The sequence below is a fragment of the Rousettus aegyptiacus genome, unplaced genomic scaffold (genome assembly GCF_014176215.1).
Source record: "Rousettus aegyptiacus isolate mRouAeg1 unplaced genomic scaffold, mRouAeg1.p scaffold_m13_p_12, whole genome shotgun sequence".
NCBI classification, from domain to species: domain Eukaryota; kingdom Metazoa; phylum Chordata; class Mammalia; order Chiroptera; family Pteropodidae; genus Rousettus; species Rousettus aegyptiacus.
The window spans coordinates 33205158-33227269 of NW_023416287.1; the positions used below are offsets into that span (position 1 = coordinate 33205158).

The window sequence follows — 22112 nt, forward strand, 5'->3', positions numbered from 1 at the left end:
AGCAAAGTGACAGAGCTAGCATTCAAACCCAAGTTTCAGTATGTGCTCTCATTTAAACATTTTTTTTTCAGAACGAATATGTGTTATTTGCTCTTCCACACAGCTTTAACTGGTTGTTCAACAAACATTTATCAAGGGCCCATCAATGGTAAAATACTATTCTAGGCACTGAGGAAACAGGTGAACAAGACAGCTGGAATATCTGCCTTCATAGAACTTTTCTTTTAGTAAAATATGAAACTCTTAAAAAAACAAAACAAACCAACCAATGAACAAACAAAAAATCCCTCCAACCACTGCTAAGCACTGTAACTAAGAAACAACAGGAGCAACCTGTGGGGAGTGATGGGTAGGACCTCTTTGAGGAGAAGGCATCTGAGCCGAGGGAGGTGCTCCAAGCTTGGAGATGTTTCAGCTGACTTAAATTATAACCAGTAAAGAAATGGAAATATTGATTACCAGTTCAGAGTTTTAGAGTGGGAGCCCAATGATGGGGAACAATTTTTCTACTTTTTGTGTGTGTTGAGTCCCTGAGTTGTTAGCCATCACCCCATAGAGGATGTCATTTTGAATGGAGGAGGAGAAAAATGGCAGAGAATCAAACTATTTGAGGACAGTATGAGGGGTGTTTCCCTTCCCCCTCCTGGCCTCCATCTGGGTTTAAAAATTGTAACTCTCTTTGGAAACATTTGTTTTAATTTTGGTTTCTTCTTAAACCAACAGCTGCTCATGAAAACAAAAGTGGGATTTTCTCTCAGCTGGAGACTACGCTCTTTGATGTGATCATAAAGAACCAACTTACATTGATACTGTGAGGACTTTGTTGTATAAAATGATTTCTTTACCTGCAGTTTGCTTCTAGAGTTCATTCTTTTTCATACTTCCTTGTACCCGTTAATGGCATTGCTTACTTCCAGTATACTATACATGCTTTCGCAAATAATACCAACAATTCTATGGTATAGATATTATTTCTGCCATTTAATAAGAAACTGAAGTTTAGGGAGTGAAGCAACTTTTTAAGATCACACGACAGTGGGTTTCAAACTCGGGTCTGACTTTAGAACCTTTCAAATTGTTCTAGTACTACACTGAGTTTCCTATATCGTTCCTGAATTTAGCCCCAGGATCACAGGATTTTCAGCTCCTCTGACTCCACGAAGCACCAAGATGGAACAGACACCAAACCCCAGGTGAATCTCCTGTTCCACATCTACAGCCACTTAACTCCCCTCAGAAATGCTTCACTACTGACAATGGTGATAATGAACTAATCCCTGCTAATATAGTCAGATAACCAGAAAAAGATAAGAACATAAATGAGTTAGAAAATGATTCTTTCTGTGAGGTATTTCTTAAATCTCTGCCAATGTTTGATAATGGTTCTACCATTATCCATTTTGTAAGATCAGCAGAGAGTAGACAGAATGTTAAATTAAGCATAGAATTGCTAGATATCTTTTAGACAGCCAAATGAAAGAGAAAACTCAAGGATTTTTACCTCCTGAAATTTACTTTGAAACTGAAAGGGCTCAACCTATATAAAATGTCTAAACCAAATGATTCTATTGTTGGAAATTTAAGGTTTAGAAGTAACATAAAACTAAAGTAGAATGAGACACTGTTGTTGGTCAGAAAAGCTATATCGACTATATATGTTACAGGCACCATAGCCAGAAAAATGACTCTGGTAATGGGGGGCGGGGGGAGGGTGCAGTGACATATCAATACTGACAGCCACTACTGATACTTACATTTGGTAGACAGGGCATTTGAACTATCAAGACTTTATTTTCAAAACAATTCATTTATTTCATTGTTCCCATTATAAAGGATGATACCTATAAACTCTGGGCATCCCTTTATTGTAGGAAAAGAAAAGCAGCTGGAAGCTGTCCTGGTACTCACAGCTAAGCTGCAGTGTTTTTCTATCGACTTTAAACAATGTCAAAGAATACCAACACCAGGGATGATGAAGAAGCAAGACCAAAAAAAAAAAGACCACCTATAATCATGTTTGAACACAGACAAAAACATGAACATTGCACAAACCATGAATATGATCAAATATCCCTCTATTATTCTGGCTAATATGGGTGGGTGCTACTTTTTTTTTTATCAATCAGTTTTAACCTCTTTCTGTTCTTCTTGCCTTCTAGGTAAGAATTATTAAAACACGCAATCAGAATTAGCTCATCAGCCAGTCTAAAGCAAAGCCCCATTTCCTTGCACTCGCCACCAAATCCCTACAACAAGCCCAAATCCTATTACAAATTCTTTGTAACAACTTCTTGCCAAGATGTCCCCATGCTGACACATGGTATATGTTCTCACTTAGTGTTGTGAGTCGGTAAATCTAATATTGTTTGAAAAATAGGTGTATTTCAGGGGCGGGGACGGGCTTTGCTAAAAGGCACTGACGCTTTTCTATTTTTTCTCAGGCAGAAGCTCAGGGGATACATCAGGTGAGCTGGGGACGCCACAGCAGGCGGACAGTTTTGCAGGCCACGACCTGGGAGACATGCAAAGAAAACTAATCACCTGTGAATAACAGCTGAGAATGTGGAAAACCTACACTCAAGTCATAATTATCCTATACCTTTAATCTTTCCACACTGGACAATAACTCAACCTTGATTAAATCATCAGAAAGCATTTCTACTTTTCAGATTACAATTTTACAGGTTGAAAAAAAGTCTGGTGTTTCAGCGACAGATTCCTGGTATTTTCAAGGAATCACCATGAATAATAATATTCACATAATATTTGCATCTTTGCCCTCAGAAACTGATTTGCAAGTGGATGTGACCAAATGAGGTACTCATATTACTACACAGTATGCCTGCTGGTCGGTAGTGCTCTTTGTCCTTCCTGGGATCTTAAAGTAGATGTGCCGAAAGGACCCAACATTGTTGTCATCGCTACCATCACTACCACTATCTTCATTACCATCATCGTGCCACTTAACATTTTTGAGTGACTTTCTCTGTATCAGATCCCAAGCTATGTACATGATCTCATTTAATCCTTAGGCCAACTCCAGGAAGGTGGTGGTATTATTTACCCTATTTTCAGATAAGGAAATGGAAGCAGTGACAGTAAATAATTGCAAAGGAGCAGAACCACGATTCAAGACCAGGATGATCTGCTCCAAGGCCCACACTCTTAGCTACCACATTACTTTTCATCCTTCTTAATAACACTTTAGCTCGAGATAAAAATGGGGACGAAAGAAGTGGCCTTGGGCTGCTGCATGCGCTAGTACTTTCAAGAAAATTCCCTACAATTTTTCAGGTTCTTTCTTCCAAAGGTGATTGTATAATTCTTGAAAGATTTATGGCTTCAGAGGATTTCATTTGTTTTCATTAATTAGTTACTCCTTGAAATGATAGACTATTAAGGTGATTAGTAGAAATGTTTCCAAGTAGATGACATTCTTGTGTAGTAACCAAAAATGCACCTCTCATCAATCAACCAAAAGTAAAGAAAAAACATTAAGTAGAGACTAAAGTGGGCAGGTTTTCTGATAATTCACTAAATAACTCGATGAGTGTGAAGCATGTGTGCAATATCATGCTGCCTTCAAGTAACTTAAGAATAAAACAGGGAAGACTTGAGATATAACTATGTCTTTTTATACAAGCAAGAAAGTGACAGGAGTCTTGGAAGCAGTGTAGTGGGGCATGGTTTCATGGACACCATAGGACAGTGCCACTCAAGACGTGGCCCATGTTTTAGACACTTATGTTGTAATTACACAGTACTTTTATGTCTGTTGATATCATACAAAAAGAAATTTCGCTGGTATTTTGTATCACCTTTTTTTCATTTTTTCATTTCACGTTTCTAGTAATTAATTTGCAATCATTTTGCAAAAGTACCGATGAATGATGAAGTGTAAATCATTGGTCCTTCATCACTGGAGTTTGGGAAGCAGTATAATCTAGGGACATGCAGTTCAACTCGAATGTTTAAGGCCTATTTTTGTTAAATACCATACTACATTTTACTTATTATAACTCAATTTGAAATCCATTTAGATATACATGTAATAACGTACTCTATAAATTATTATAATTTTAAAGTCACAAAAATCTCTTTAAAGATATTGAGTTTATAATCTTTAGTAATTCTGATAGTCAATAAATTTGTCTAATAATGTGGCATCAAGCATGAAGTTTTAAAAATAAATCCATAAGCAACTGAGACTCAGAACCTCTGATGAGCCATGCAGTAAATATTTAAAAATCAACAATCACAATAACCATCTTTCTCTAAACAAAAAAATAAGGTTAACAATGGATATCCCTCATACCTGTCAGAATAGCCATCATCAATAAACCAAAAACCAAGTGTCGAGGAGGATGTGGAGAGGAGGGAACTCTCACATACTGTTGGTAGGACTGCAGATTGGTACAACCACTATAGAAAAGTCTAGAGGTTTCTCAACAAATTAAAAATGGATCAACCTCTTGATCCAGCAGCTGCACTTCTAGGTATTTATCCAAAGAAAACCAAAACACTAATGTGTAAAGCTCTATGCACCCCTATGTTCATGGCAGTGCTATTCACAATGGGTAAGATATTGAAGCAACCTAAGTGTCAATCAACAGATGACTGGATAAAGAAAGTATGGTTCATATACACAAATGGGATATTACTCAGCCATAAAAAAATGAAATTCTACCATTTGCAATGTCACGGATGGACCTAGAGGTTATTATGCTTAGTGAAATAAGTCAGAGAAAGAGGAAACCATATGATTTCACTTATATGTGGAATCTAAGGAACAAAATGAGCAAACTAATCAAACACAGACTCACAAGTACAGAGGACAATCTGGTGATGGCCAGAAGGGAGGGGATTGGGGAGCTAGGTGAAAGGGGTAAAAGGTTAAAGAAGTACAAATTAGTAGTTGAGAGATGGTTATGGGAATGGGGAGCACTGCACAGGGAATCCGGTCAGCAGTAATGTAATGGCTATGTGTAGAGCCAGAGGGACGATAATCAGAGGAATCATTCCATAAACTATATAAATGTCTAACCAATATACTGTATACTGGAAACTAATAATAAAATAAAATGCATTAAAAAAAGATAAGGTTATAATGAGAGGCCATCCCTACAGCCATGGCCAGTGAAGAGATGAGGAAAGGGACACTGTTGCTCTAGAGTTTCTTCAGTTCTGGAATACTGCTTGGCACAGAGTAGTTGCTCAATAAATAAAATGGTATTTAAGAATAATCAGGCAATGGATCTTGGTTAACACTGTGGTGATAACGCTGGAAGATGACAATTCTTCAAAAGAAATGATATGTCTTTACAGAAGACTTAACTTTATTTAAAACTTAGAGTGTGCTGATTACTAAGAGAAGGGGCTTGCTCTGAAAGATGCCCTAGTATGAACTGAGGCTTTGCCACTTACTAGCTATATGACTTACTTTATCCTCCCCAAGACTTAATTTACTCACCTAGAAAGTGGAGATGATAGAGCTCACCAAACAAGCTAGTTAGGAGGATCAAGTTACATGATACATGAAGCATTGTGCTCATGCCTGGCACTTAGTAAATACGTAGTAAATGCAAGATACCAATAGTATTAAGAGGAAGCATATGAAACTGCCAATGTGCCACCATTTTTGACCCACAACAATGCCAGTTTCTTACAATACAACCTAAATAACAGTAACGTTATCTGGCTTCAAATATAGCAAAAAGTACCTTTCTGCTCAAAATAACTGTCAGACAGAGACTGATATATTCTCTTCCTGTTACCTTCACTGCCTCATCTGTGAAACTTTGCCTCCTGGACTGACATCCGGGGTACAAGAAGAGATATACAAGCCTGGAAAGCGTGTCATACATGGGGAATGTTGCTGTCATAATCTTGATTGCCTGATGGCAGGGTCTACCCACAACTGGTTCCAGCTGGCCACAGTGGTAGCAATAGGAAGATGTGCCCACATTAGAAACTCTCTAAGATTCCACAGCATGGATCTTTTATTTGAGCATGAGATGCAAATCAGTAACAGGCCAGAATCTGGAAAAACTGGCTCCAGGTATAAATTTGTGTGGGTGGAGCCAATAACAGGTTTATTAATAAGCCAAGTTTATACTCCACTCATCATCATAACGTTCTTAACTCATCTGGCCTTTTATGGTGCAATATGTTCAATGCTAAGGTCCCTGGGCCCCTATACTGCTAACACCACCATTGTCACACATACAACTAATATTTCTCTAAGGTAGAAAATTAATCTCCAAGATATCTCATGACAGTTGGAAATTTCTGCTACTACCTATTATTTTTACAAATAATTATTTTAACAAATTTAACTTATATAACTTGGAAGGTGCCAATGTGGTATCTGTGTCTTTAATGTGAAACATTTTATACCTTTTGGAGATAAACTCAAACACAAGGTCCAAATCTTAGAAATATTTCAAAAGCAAGGAAGATCAAAACACAACTGAATGCTTGCTTAAAACACTGCTTTGCACAGCTGATTCAAGGAGAGGAGGTTTTCAACACTGCATTTCTGGATTTTAAAAGTTGTCGGCTAATTCCTTTGAGCACACACTATGTTTAATAGTGTGTACCAGTGCAAAACTGTTCTATTGAAATATATCTCTCTGTTTGTGTTTAGGTATGAAGTTTTACCTCTAGGTAGTTTCTATGGGATTTAAACATATGTTCTTAAACAGAAAGAAATGTTTCATTTATATTCCATATAATGCCTAGCACTGTCTCCAGTATGTATTAGGAATTAAATAAATGTACATTGAATTAAATTGAATAAGAAGTTCCAGAAAAGTAATTTTATTAGTTTGCACATGAAAATGCACTAAATCAAACATGGATTTTTGGTGTTAGAGTAAAAAAAAAAAAGCAGTTCTCAACAGTCACAAGAAATTAATTAAGCCAATAATTTCAGATTAATTTTCCATTAAAATGAAGCTGAATTATGCTTACTCCTTGAAAGGGACATAATATTCTAAGACTTAATAGTCAACATTGGATGAAATGCACTTAATAATATTAAATGTCAGTGCCTATTTTCACGAAGTATGGAATCCATTCTACAAAGGCTAATGCCAGAGGTAAACAACAGTCACAGGCAACAGAAGGGATACCGTTATGGGTAGAGACATCAACATAGAGCTCTGGTCATCAGCACTTGTTGGCTTGGTGGGGCTGAATGATTAAGTAGGAGATACTAAAAGAACACACATGGATCCACCTGAAGGTACCAAGAATGAAAGAGTACCCTGCACTTTGCTCTGACTCTGGAAGCTGGAACAGAAAGATAAGAGAGGCACTGAGAGCTGTGCGCACAGACGCACAGCACTTAAAATATCTCATCAGTTGTGGTATAGCGGGCGCCAAGTGAATTTCATTAGAGCCCTGAGTAGCTAGGAATAACAACAGTCTAATTTTTTCTTGTTGTTGTTTATAAATTAGTTTATATATACTATCATTCTCCATATTTCCATTAAAGACGAGTCTACATCACTGAGGCAAGTTAAGAGTTAGGCAAAGAAAATCGTTACTAGTTCTATTGTTATCTTTATATTTCTTATGTGATGCAATTAAACCTTTAAGAGAATTTGATCAAGCAGGCTCACCACAATAACCTCTCCTTTGAAGGTAAATTCTTCAGTTGGATAATTGGGTCATGCCATCTCATAGGATGATTTTTAGATGCCTGCAATGACCCATCTAAAGCTCAGCCTTAATAGTTACAAGACCTCATCAAATGTGTAACTCTATGGTTAAACTCAAACGTCTGTAAGTATGAACACACTCTGAAATTCATCTTTCCCCACAGCAGTTCTGTATTGAGGTTCTCAAAACTCTAAAATGCCAATCATGGACCACAATCTCCACGTCTCCCACTTTGCCCCTTTTGCTTTCACTCCGGCCTCTGGAGTTTCCCTAATCCTTGGTCCACTGGTATTAAGTGGATCCCTTAGGCAACCATTTCAAACTGGCTGTCACTGGGAATGAGATTAATACCTAATTTTTATATGGTACTTCATAATTCGGAAAGGACTTTCAGACTTTCTCTACTGGATTTCATCTGCAATAGGTCTTATTACTATACCTCTTAAAGTAGCAAACTGGACTTTGAAAGGCCCCCTGAAAACATGCTAACTCAAGATTGTCATGAGCTATTTGCCTTATAATATCTGCCTCAGTGGCTCACGATGTCGAGAGAGCAGCCAATAACCTAGGACTGGCTGCCTGTGACCATGCCTCAGCACACAGACTCAGCCACATTAGCATCAGATCCCAACCACTTTACCCTGAAAAGAAAGACAAACTATATAAAACATCCACAGTGTATACTGGCAGAGAGGCCATCAGAAAAACAACAGTTGTCTTGAACCAGTTCTACATGTAGATGGCTCAGAAGTTAAAATAAGTCAGACAAAACCTAACCATGACTAAAATAGGTTTGTGTCTTTTTGCTTCCATCTTGAAAAAGTAATAATGCTGCGGTACTATAAATCTTCAGTTAATTAATTCAGGTCCCCCCCCCCCCCCAGCAAGCGCCATACCCTCAATCCTATATCATATACCATCTGTCTATGGTGAATATTTAGTTCTCACCCAGAGCCTGCTTCCTAACTCTTAGAATAAAAGTATCTCTTTAAAAAACAAAACAACAACAACAACAACAACAACAACATTCTGTTAGGCCATAGGGAGAAAAGAGCTTATATTTTAAATAAACTGATAACATTATTTTATAATCTACTGCTGCCATCTTCTGTGTTAATGAAATAGCACTTCACACTCATGAACAAGAGTAATAGTGTTTACTAGGAATCATTCTCACTAGTCAACCGCATGGCAAATTTCCACATACATAGAAAGAAAAGCATTATTCTGTTACCTCTAAGTGACTCCGCCTCTCAGCAATCACACGTTCATCCTTGTTTCCAAATAGTTTCTTTGGAGGAAATTCAAGGGCAGCAAGCTGAAATACATATTTTACAAGAGATGCATTAATGTCACACCTGTGATCTCTGGGCTATTATTAACCTATTATTTGGAATCTCTATCATGGGCTGAAAAGAGAAAGGGGTTGAAAGTTTAAAGATAGTAAATCCTGAATTCCTTTGCCACCCACCAACTGTGTAACCTTGAACAGATCAGGCAAGGTTCTACAATGGTCAAATGAGAATGTAGGACAATGAGAACTCAAAGGAAGGACAGTCGCCAGTCTCCATACTTTGTCTTAGACAACATTAGACTCTTTGCCAGATGGTGCTTCACAGTTTTTATTTTTAAAACACAAGTCTGTTCTTCTTTTAGTCTCTTTCTTATACTAGAATTTAATGATTTTTGTGTTGAGATGAGAATTGAGGAATTCGACTTGCACACTACCTGAATAAACTGTAAAATAGTTCTTAGACCATTGTTAAGGTTCTTTACACATTCCATACTACCTTTTCCCCCACTACTACTGAAAATGAAAACTGCCCATGTGAAAAGAGGACTTCTCTATTAATCTCTTCAGCCTCACTTCCTAGAGAATAAAGGTTCAGAATTTGTTTTTAGCTAAGTCTTATAATTTCACAATCAATTATGTTCCTTATGTTTTTCTTCTTGGTATAAAAATCTTAAGTTTTATTATAGACTCCGAGGCAAGAAAGATTCTATAATCAGGTAAAAACCTGGCCAGCCAGGGTCACTCTGGTTGAATGAATGCTAAGCAGCAATAAGTGCTGGTGCTGATGGAATTCACTGTTTCCCTCCTGCCTCACCTTGTGGGTTCAGGCAAACTGAGAGGCCAATGAAGGATTATCAAGAAAAATTTAACCACATTTCTCCCACTATATAGGTCACAATATGCCACAAAGTTCCTATTTTATACATATGCAAATCCCTTACTTGATTTAAATTTATATTGCCACAGCGGGAGTCAAAAATTAAGAACTAGCATCTGTACAAATAGTACTTTAAAAACTTAGTATTAGAGTAGAATATACATACAGAAAAATGTACATAGAAGTGAACAACTTGGTGAATTATCAACATCTCAACACACTGTTGCCACCACCCGGCTGGAGAAACAGCACACACCCAGCACTGCAGGAACCGCCAAATGCTCCCTTCTAGCCATTCCCTCCCATCCCACACAAAGGTTGGCTCACTCCTAACAGCTTAGTTTTTCCTATTTTTGAACGTCATGTAAATGGTATTATATAGCATGAACTCTCATGTGTCAACCTTCATTACTCTACCTCCTGTTTGTGAGATACATCCTCATTGTTATGTATGGCGACCGTTTGCTCATTCTGTGGCTATACAGTATGCCATCATGGGAACATCCCACCATTACTTTTTCAGTCTCTTGTTATTGGGCTTTTGGTTAGTTTCTAGTTTTTAGCCATTAAGAATTGTGCTGCTATAACCATTTTCCTACAGGACTTCTGATAAACATATGAAGGCGTTTCTGTTGGTCATACTCCTACGAGTAAAAATGCTGGGTCATATGGTATACAAGTATTCAGTTGTACTTGAAATTATCAAAAGTATTCCAAAGTGGTTTTACTAGCTGACACTCCCACCAGCAGTTACTGAGAGATCCAGCTGCTCCAGATCCTCACCAACACTTGGTACTGTCTTTTTTATCTTAGCAATTCTGGTGGGTATGCAGTGATTTTTATTGTAGTTCAGATCTGCTTTACTCTAATGACTAAAGATGTTGAGCATCTTTTCACAATCTCACTGACCATCTGGTTAGTCATTCTGGGAAAATGTGTGTTCAGCTTTTGCCTATTTTTATTAGGTATCTACCTTTTTCTTATTAAAAGTAATTCTCCCTTTCACTCTATTCAAGCTATCTTTGGTAACTTTATGGTCTTTCTTTAAAGTTAACTAAAATCAGGCAGATGTTTGCCTCTTTCATGCTCTAGCGCCTGTTCTACCAAAGCAGAGAAACCTTGGGTGGTGGGGTGCAGCACTTCTTCTCTTTTCCTCAAATGCTCCACATTTGTTGCTGATATTCTATTTTAAAGTCAGTTCAAGGTAAAGTAAAAGACCATCAGCACTTATGTAAGACAAACCCAGTTCGAATCTTGGACTGACCACTAGCCAGCTAACTATTTGTGTTTCTGAAACTGAGTATTCTCTGCTGAAAAACATGCAGACAATGGTAATACACTTCGCTGCATTTCTGTGAAGATTTAGTGAAGCAATGCCAAATGCACCTTAGCTACTATTATTGTTAGAGGTCTGATAATCACTAAGAAAGCAGCATGCCACATTCCCTTGTACTCTCCTCATGCCTCGACTGGTGATGTGGTTTCAAGGAGCAAAGATTTTTCTGGAGCCCAGGCCTCACTGGCACAAATGTACTTCCCATATGTTGCAGCTTAGAGAAGACAGGTACATCAGAGATTGTCTTTTGGGCTTCATCCAGACTCAATTTCATCTTGTACAAATGTTTTCCCCCACTCCGTGTGGTGATGCTGAAATTGGCAAGCATGATTTCACAGTTGGTTGTTTTGTCATTTTCTTATGTGGCTGATGAGGTGATGTGGTTTCTGTCAGGGGAAATTTATAATCATACTTGGATGCTCAGTCAGAAATCGCTCACTAAAAGGACTTCAGGCGGCTGAACTGGGTGGGGACCAAGCATTTAAATGTCCTCTTAGGCAACAGTAGTACTGATGGAAGCTAATATTTTATGCTATTAATGTCTACCCTGTGTTATAAATAACTATGTATAAATTATGTGTAATACTGTTGTTCATATTTAAGGAAGAAAAGAGGAACTTTAAATTACCTTTAGGCACACAAATAGGACTCTGATATTAAACCATCTAACTTTAGAGCTAAAGAAACACAAGTCCAGAATTAAATGACTTAGGAAGGTTCAGAGTCATGGATGGGGTGGCAGAGTCAAGACGAGGAATCAGGACTGACTCTGGGTTTTTCTCAATAACACTGTGAAGGATGTCTGCAGTGTACTGAAGAATCCCCTGTGAAGCCCTTGGGATCCAGGATTTGGATGAAAGAAAGTACCCCTTCCTTAAGTGTATTAAAGCAGAAAAAATAATGTATAGCCACTAAGCAGTGCTGAACAGTTCCAACAAGGGCTGTGAATGGAACCTTACAGGGGACCTCTACCCAAGGAGGAAACAGGAAAGGGACAGGAGTTAACAACAGCAATGGGGATAACAGGAAAGGGGGCGGGTTTGGAGGCAGGCTCCCCAGAGGTCTGTCTTGGGATATCTAAAGTTAGTTCCTATCACCTCATACCTTTCGTAATAAAACAGAAGAATAATGGTGGCTATTCTTACACATAGTTGGAGGGTTGGAGGGAACAAGAAAAAAAAAAATGAGAGCAGAAGTTCCATATGTGATTCATGACAGAAATGCATGCTATGGGCCCATGTCTTATTGGTGAGGTTGGGACATGGAAAACTAAAATAGAAAGGCAAGGCTATGAGGCAGAATCTAAAGAGAAATATGGCCTCCATTAAAATAATTACATTTATACCAGAAACTGCTTTCCAACTTTCTTCTTTCTGACAAAATAAAATCTGCTTTCATTTCTCCTTTTTGGAGAATCTTAACAGTGCTGTTTAGGCCTTGCCATCTATAAGCTCTTAGGGTCAAATGAGATGAAATTGCCAATTTTGTAAGTTAAAAGTGGTTGCATATCAACAATTTCATCTGGTTAAACCCTGTATAAAACTTTGACATTTTTAAGCGACTACTAGGGCAAAGGTACATTTCTACCTGCTTTCCCTGCCAAGTGTAAATATTCTCCTTTGATGGAATATAGGTTGGCTATATCTAAACCAATATTCATTCAAAAGAATGTTTTCTGGAAAGCACTCAAAAAGAAACTAAAACTAGAAATATCTTACATTAAAAGTATATGACATTAAAATAGCTGAGGAGTTGGGAATGCAGGGGAGGGGGCCAAGAAAATCATTCAGAGATCAATAGCAGTTGACACAGAACATATAGTCACACTCAGCCATCTGAATCAGCCTATCTTCCAGAAAGAAAAAATAACCATCAGCGTCTTTACTTAGAATAAAAGAAAGAGAAGGAATTGCTGCTTCAAATTCTTAAAATAGTAATATAAAAATTCTTAGAAGAACTTAAAAATCTGGGGTAAAAAAGAGAACTTTTTCTCTCCACAAGTGCAAAACAACTGCTTCATTTATTTTAAAACAGACTGTTAAAGCAATCCTCTGTAGGTTTCATTCCTGGATTGTGAATTATTTAAACTGTCTCAATATTTTTTAAAATGGACAATTTACCAAAACTGGAAGAGCAACTGGTCAGGACAAATAATGTGCCTAGACAGTTAAAAAAAAAAAATCTCTTCTATATTGCTGAAAGTGTTCCTGTCTGAAAAGTAATATTTCCCATAAATTAAGATTTTAAGAGAGGCCCAGAGAGGGAGTGATTCAGAATTGTCTTTGACTTCACTCACGTCCTACATACATCGACATCTTTTGTTTATTTGCCTGGCTGGTTTCTCATGTTAAACAGAAAATTTTAAATAAAACCAATTATATTATCTAGACGTTTTCATTTCTTCTCAAGTTCTTTATATATTTACAAATTTCATTTTTATGGCCTCATATTTAATCTAGCAGATGGTCTAGATTTGATTTCCATGAGAAGTATTGTCAGAAACAGTAAATAGCAATCTGTAGGTGGAGTGACTCCTCTTTGATTTCCTTTGTAGCCTCTGACAAAGGAAACACAGTGTCCTACGCATCTAAAAATTGAAGTTCCTGAAGTTCTATATTCCTCACAATAACTAAATTCTAAAGAGTTCACGTACGTATTTCTGATTCATACAAAAATTATCAAGAAACTTAGGATTCAGTCAGGAGGGAAAAGTAATTTTCTTTCTATAAGATTTCATTTTCATAAAGAGCAAGTACCATATTTCCCCTTGTAACTTCTGTGCAGAGACTCTAATGTAGAAAAGTGTGATTATAACAAAAATCATCTTTCTATAAAATCTTTGTATAAAATTTGATGGAACAGTTCTGATTAAAGATGGTGCTTTCTTTTCTTCCCTCATCTCCTTCAAACATACTAAAAACAACAAAAGAAATGAAAAGTAAAGGAAACACTCTATCTCCAAACTAGGAAATGGCCACAGCCTCGCATTGCAGGCCAGGCAGCACCCGGGGGAAGCACTGTGGGAAAGTGATGAGAAGGAGGCTTCTGAGAGTCTTCCTCCCCTTATCTCCAGACCATGGCACAGTGAGCTGTCCACCGAAGTCGGCATGCAAACTCTCATGCATTCCACTACACTGTGAGTATAGAGGTTAAATGTGGGGATGAGGAAAAGGTAGGGGACACCCACAGCCAAGAGGAAGGCAGGAGGAAGCTGGGGGAGAAAGAACCAGGAAAAACTCACAGGGCTAGATGGAGAAAAGGCCTGAAGACCAGCACTTGGCTTTATGGCCATAGCCAGTGATTCCATAGCCCTCTGAACACCAAAAAAATGAGTGAATCTGTTTCAAAATTAAGGAGAAAAATTCAGAAAAATCCTAGACAAAAGTTTAAGCATGTAGCAACTTGCTGATTTCCTCTGTCCTCCCAGTATCTGTTCCCTCCTTGGCCCCATGATACTCTGGTGTTTTCTCCCCCAACATTTAATCTACTTCACTTAAAAATGAAAAATAATTAGATGAAACCAAACCTGGAACTTGAATAAAAAGGATGGAGTAAAGAGATGTTAAATGAAACATAAGCAAAAGGCAGATAAAGAACTGGCCAAAGGCAGACAGGAAGAATTCAGACAAGAAATCATTCGGTCTTATAGGAAGTATAAAAATCACCTCTAAAAAAAAGAGTCAAAAGAAATAAATACTACACAAGTTGAAAGAAGAGACTATAAGTGGAAAAGGGGGTAAAAAAGTGAGCCAGCTCTTAGAAAAATGGCTAATTCCAGGACTCTGACAGGTAATACATAAAATAAGCCTGATGTATCTCGTGGTGCAAAAGTAAGAAAGAACTCAAAAACAAAAGCACAATGATAGGAGTGTAACGAAGGAACACAGGTGCCAACTGAAAAAGCTAATCGCTGTGGTGTGACAGTTTGAAAAACAAAACAAATAAAAAAGCACATTGGTTTATAACCCAAAACATAATGATTGGATAAAAAAATTGAATAAATTAAGAAATGAAAGAGATGTCTTCCATGCAGAAAAATTCCAAATAATTTATGTAAATACTCCATCTTGAAGGAAGTAGAACATATCTCCCCATTACTAAAATGTGTGCTGTGCACAGAGACATCTTCCCAATGTGCACAGTATAGAAAGGGAGATACTCCAATAAATTTCCAGTGGAGAAACCCAGAGAAACCTGAGCCAGGTAATCAAGGTCAGTATCAACAGTGATAAGTCATACTGATAGTGTACGTATCCTTTATATGATGTGATGAAAATGGAACTTTATTTACCTCTGTGATTTTCCTCCTCCAAACCCATAACTCTAATCTAATCATGAGAAAACTATCAGACGAATCCCAATTGGGGACATTCTATAAACTACCTGACCGGCATTCCTCAAAACTGTCAAGGTCATCAAAAACAAGGAAAGCATGACAAACTGTCACAGCCAAGAGGAGCTTAAGGAGACATAATAACCAAATGTCATGTGATATCCTGAATGGGATTCTGGAACTAAGGAAGTTACGTAAAAACTAAGGAAATCTCAAAAATACACTTTGGTTAATAATAATGTATCAATATTGATTTATAATAGTATAGCAATTATTGTGACAAGGATTACTATACTACTATAAATTGTTAATAATAGGGTAAACTGGGTATAGGGTATACGAAAACTCTTTTTTCTGTCAATCTAAAACTATTGAAATAGAGCTTCTGGTTTTTGATCTGATACTTAAGGAGCTTAGAAGCCATCATTCCTGTCCTTACCACCAAAAAAAAAAAAAAAAAGCTAAACAAACTAAAAACCAACAACACTTCTTAGATCATCAGCTAATTGAGGTCACAGGACAAACTACAGTCCCCAAACCGAACAGACAGACAGGCAGAGAGAGAATCACAGCTTAGAGGTCACAGAAGCCCAAAGCTGGAACCAGTATTGGTAGGAAGGCTTTAAATTGTAATCGATGAATTGCTGGAGGCCTAAAGTAGACTAATACTGAATTAAAAACTTGGAGGCTGGGGGTATTCGCCACACTTTCATGAGATTTACCTCCAGGAGGCCACCATCTCACTGTAAAAATGGCAGGAAGATGCCCTCATTCTGGCAAGAGGAGAAAGCAGGCATTCTGAAACAGACCCAGAGCTCTGCTTTCCTTAACAAGGCCTGCCTTCTCATCGGAAACTCTTTCACCAAAATCCAACCACCTTGAGTTTTACCAAAGTCTGACTGACCCACTCGGGCTGACTAAGAGACTGAGACTTATGCAATCATAGGGTCTACAGGGCGCTTCTCCTCCTTCTGCACCTCACCACCATGTTGCTAGGGCTCCGACGACTGGGGATTATAGCTAAAAGAACAGCAAGCCTCAGACTCTACCTAAGTCTCTGAGAACACCCAAAGACAAGGGAGATCAAAACAAGGCACTATAGGAAATTTTAGCCTCTGACACCATACATACAGCAAACAACAGATATGGACTATATTCTAGCCAAGTAAACATGACACCTCATACTAAAGACCTATATATCTTAATTCCTTTTCCCCAATACATCATGTCTGGCTTTCAGAAATAAATTACAAGGCATGCTGAAAGGCAAATTATAGTCTAAACTATTCTAAAACTAACAAAGTTGACTGAAAAAAAAATCAGTACCACTACACTCTCCACCCCCATCCCTCCCCTACCTTCCTTTGACCTGCTAAAAAAAGTAGAACAGAAGAACAAAAAAAAAAAAAAAAAAAAAAAGAAAAGAAACAAAAACATTACTGGAATGAAAGCCCCAATGGAAGGAACAAAAGTAGAATGAACACAATAGAAACACAGATTAGCATAGAGAACACAATGTAGAGAAAATAACAATGCAAAACAAAATGTGCTAAGGGAAAGAAAATGTGACCCAAGACATTTATAGCTAACCAAAGTGTCTTTCAAGTATGCAGGTGACAGACATTCTCAAGCAGGTAAGAACTCAGATAAAACACATCAAGGTGCATACTGGATGACCACCATCACCACCAACAACAACAAAAACAAAAAAAGAGAGAGAGAGCATAATATACAGATCTCAGGAATGAAGAAGATATGGTAAATACTGCCTCTATTAAACTCACAACTAAGATGAAATTATGTATGATTTATGCATATAAGAATGTTAATGTTATATATCCTGACAACATAAAATATAATTCTAAAAATTTGGGAGACGGGAGTAAACAATGTTTGCTAATATTATCTTTGCTAGAAGAGTAAATTTATCATTTATAAAAGAGAAACACAATTGACCATTTATAAAATGAAAACATATTCGAAAACTAGCAGCTAATGTTTTAATGTTTTTTATGATCTTTTTTCTTAAAGTCATATATTTTAGAGAATTTAATATAGCTTGTGGTGAAGAAATATTTAATTTGAAGTTCACTAATTTCTTCAGTATTAGTGTTTTCTTTTACTTCTGTTACAGTCAAGTAAAGTTAAATTTAATGTTTGTAATTAAAAATAGCATATCTAGAATGAACATAATGTTATAAAGTTATTTAATTCTTTCTTCCTATTCTGCTTTTTCTCATTTTAATTTTTTTATCAATCTATATATGCATCCCTTTATCTGTGCCTCTTCACTTAAGAACTTAAAATAGTTTCCATTAAATGGTAACATTAATTATATTTAGAGAATGACTTTGGGTAATCTGTTGCTTTCTTTCTGTATTATGTATAATTTTTATAAATGAGCAGACATCATTTTTATAGAAGCAATAAAATGTGATTATCCTTTTTCTAAATTTAATATAACAGTTAAATTAATATCATGTGTCTCTTTTAATAACCTAGGATTTAGGGCAATCAGATTTCAAGTCTCAACTCAGCAAAGAGCTGGCTATATAATCTTGAACAGTGAATAAAACCTCTCTAGCTTCTAGTTTTGTCATCTGTTAAAATGAAGTTGAACTAAGATGTTTAAGTTTCCTTTCAGCTCGAAATTCTGAAACTCAGGTACTGACGATTAAAATCTCTCTATGCTGAATTAGAAGTAGCACTTTAGATACTATTTTGCTTTTGAGGAGTATACCTTACTTCCTGTAAAATCTTTATGGCATTCTTATCTGAAGCAAGGCAAGGAGAGAAAATAGAACCCAATATAATAATAAAACATTAACTTTCAAGAGGTTGTAGAATAGAAAAAGGACAGACACAAATGGGAATGCAATATAGATGAGAAAACCCTTAAAAATATATCTTTTCCTGCTATAGCCATTATCTTTACAGCAGGAGTGGGAAATGATGCAAAGATATTTGAGCTCTTATAGGAAAATTGTACATTAAAATTAAAAATGATGACTGAGGTCAAATAAATTGGATATTTGTGGGAGACACAATAGGCCTAGAGAATACTGAAAGAAAATTTAACAATCCTATGGTCTACTTTCTCTAATCATCAAATTTGGTTATGCAGAGGAAAATACAGGAAATAGACAAATGAGGATTAAAACAGCATTTTTGTTTTTATCTAAGAGAAACATAACAACAAGCTTGTTCTGCAAGTCAGTAAATAAAACATATTTTAAACACAAAAGAACTAAAATAAAAGCCATTAGAAAAATGAAAACAATAGTTCTGAGGCTACTGATTTCCAGTGAAATTCATTTTCTTTTGTTCAGCGCCTATGAAGTCAACATGATAATATGGAGAACTATTAACAAAGTCAGATAAGAAAATCAATACTTGCTTATAACTACTAGCACAGGAATTTTATGGAATTATTTGTGAATCTCAATATTGGGAAAATAAAAGCAATGAGAATCCATCAATTCATCTATCAAGTTAGCTCACTATATGTATATAAGAAATATAGTCAGCATTCTGTGTTGCTTTGGAATATTTCTTCATGATCTAAATGAGCTCAGAGTGAAATTTCATCTACAAGTTGGTTTTTCCCTTTCTGATTCCCAGTGAACTAACACAGCCCAATTATCACACTCAGATTCTGACTTCGATGTTTATTACATCATAATAAGACCGGTCAGTCAGTTTGCTGCCATCAAGAAGATAAATTAAATGTAATGGAAATGTTCGCTTTTATTAGAAGCCTTTCTTTCTTGGCCAAGTTCACTTTTTAGGTTAGATGGGCTTCATATTAAGTCCAGGTGGTCTTAAAGGCAATGGACAACACAGGTTTTGATAAATGCCATCGTTATTCCTTTGGATATACATAATGACAGACCTAACATAGAAAAGAAATTAAAATGAGCATTAAAAAGTCTTGTCTATATTTTATGATTTTATAACAATTAAGCAGCTAAAACTGGATTATAAAACACACAAAGAAAACTGAGAACAACTAAAAAAGTATAGATTATTTACTAATGAAAACATTTGACTTCTGCTACCACCTAATAAAAGTATACTTTATAGTCATTCCTAAGCATTTTCTTTACTCACATAATACTTGGCTGGCTACTTGATATTCAATTTTTAAAGATTAGAGGGAAAAATTCTATATGGTACTCTAATTGGTCAAATCCGCTATAACCTGTCTTTTGCATGTAGATGTACCTACATGATAACCAGCAGTGTTTGAAACATCCACACCCTGCAGGTTTGTGGCTGTAAATCTTAACTACTCAAGCTTTTGAGAAATGCAAATAATGAAAATTCATCAAAGGGCAGCCATAATTCTCACAGCTGACTAGATGGAAGCATTTCTGAGTACTCAAAATTAATAGCAGTTCCCAAGGCCTTATAAGCACAGCTGTCACTGAGAAATACACTCACAAACAAATAGGCAATTCTCTTCCAAGTTTGATTTGTGGAGGCATGAAGCAGCAACCTAGGTGGTTATTAAAGGAACAATGGGCTACCTTTAGACATCTGATACGGTAACTTGCACATACCACACAATATTTGTGAACACCTATTGTGTGCCTAGCCCAGGGCTTGGTACATACTAGACTCTCATTAGATACCTGCTGAATGAATGAGCAAGGCAGAATTCTTTGCCAGTGGCCCTTGTGGAGCAGCCAGCAATTACAATGAGGACAGCACTAACAGAAGCTGCTCTCCTGTTGTGACCTGAAATACTAGAAGCTAGAGTCATCCTAAGTGTAAAACCACATTTGGAAACCTAGTTAGAATCACACTAACTTCATTATATCTGGTATAAAGATTATAACTTCTCCACATAAAATCTCACTCCTTTCAAAGCCAGTGTCGATTTTATTTAGGCATGAGACAGTGAAGACAGATTAGAGGACATGCATGTATGTCTCAACAATTTTTAAACGTGAGAAACACTTTAGATCTGTGAGAATCTCATATCACATTTTTAAGAAGAATTAAGCAATTGAACTCATTCAAATGTTGGTATTTCCCAACTCTTACTATGATGTTAATTGCCTCTCTTAGAGACTAAGACATTACAGGAACCTGTCATTGTTGACATTCAATAAAAGAAACCCAATTTCTAGTTATCATCCATGGAGTCTTGCTATTCAGCGGATTTATATAGGAAACAGATTTTCTTCTTTTTGTTCTCATTTGGAGCACTCTGAAAATTCCCCCTTCTGAATGAAGTCATGGAGAGAGAGACTCAGGACAAAGGAGGACTAGGAATCAGAGGAGACATGAACCTTACCTAATCTCTAAGAATTGATGTGACTTTGAACAAAACTCTGGGTATTTGATTCCTCATTTATTAAAAAAAAAAAAAATTGTACTACTCAATCTTTAAGTACTTATGTTTCATAATGTGCAAATGGTTTCAATCCACTGCTGTTGAAGTTTCCTTGCTGCTTGCAGAGGGAAACCTCACGTCTATGTCCCCTTGTCTTTGGTGATCAAAGAGACAATCGACATGTTTTCATTGTCTAAGTTTAAAATAGCCTGTCATTAATTTTGACAAGATTACTTGTCACTGGAAATCACCTTTTATGTTTTGTGATACATAACAATAAAAAATCAACTTATGCTCCCAAGGTGGATGCAAAAGAAATGACAGGCAGTGTCTTACCACTGGTCCAGAGAGCATCATTTGGGGGATATTTTTTTCCCCAACTACACACTCTCCAGCACCACTTCAGCTGTACTAAACCAGAATTTCCTAGTTTGAGTCCTGGGTGCACATATCCCAGCTAATTCTGATGCCTTTTGCATTCCCACTCATTCTTGAAAGCAGTGATTTAAATACTGTGTATCTATCAGGTGGACAGGATGGTATGATACAAACAGTGAGATATCTCAGCCTCTGATAACATACCAGGTCAGGAAGCTGCTGGCAGCATTCTGTTTTTGCCTACATAGCTGTTTGCTATTTAAAAATTCAACGAGGCTGAGAGCTTGATGCAGCTGAATTTATCTAAGGCTTACTGGATGCTCCCTGTAGCTACGGTTGGTAGCATTATATAATTTGGGTGGTGAGTAGATTTGTAATTCTTATATTAAATTTGGAATGCTGGTTACAAAACTGTTTCGAATGCATTTCAGTGATGGATGGTAAATAGCTGTCCAAGACAAATATGAGGCCAATAGCCAGTTTCTTTTCTTTTCCATTTTTGGTGCTGCTTTGGAGAAATTACTTGGAAAATAGAGAAGATGAGAAATGGTTCTATCGGTACAACCTGCAAGTCCATAAACAAATTAAATAAACTCTTGCCTAATTGTTTTCTTCCATCCCATTGGTATCTACTGGGCATCCAGAGACTGCCAGACAGGAGAGAGAACAGTTGCTATAACACAGCAATCTTTCATGTTTTACTCAAAGGCTCTGGAAATATTTTCCCCCTCCACTCTGTAGAGAGAAGGCAAGCCCCTTGGAGATGCGGCTGATGGAGGCTGGTTCTGTTCACATTTTTGGGACTCTAATACTCACTGTGATAACTCAGTCATGATGCACACAGGCAACATGGCCTGCTGCACATAACTTATGCTCTTGCCATGCACA

At 36.9% G+C, this 22112-nt stretch overlaps 1 protein-coding gene across 2 annotated transcripts in view; it reads right to left on the minus strand.

The window, feature by feature from the left end:
* KIF16B (kinesin family member 16B) overlaps positions 1-22112 on the minus strand; it is a 272147-nt gene that overhangs the window by 24129 nt on the left and 225906 nt on the right. For both annotated transcript variants that reach the window (XM_016122017.2, XM_036229690.1), the window contains one exon: positions 8900-8983. In XM_016122017.2, the coding sequence (XP_015977503.2) occupies positions 8900-8983 (84 nt within the window). The remainder of the gene's footprint in view (positions 1-8899; positions 8984-22112) is intronic.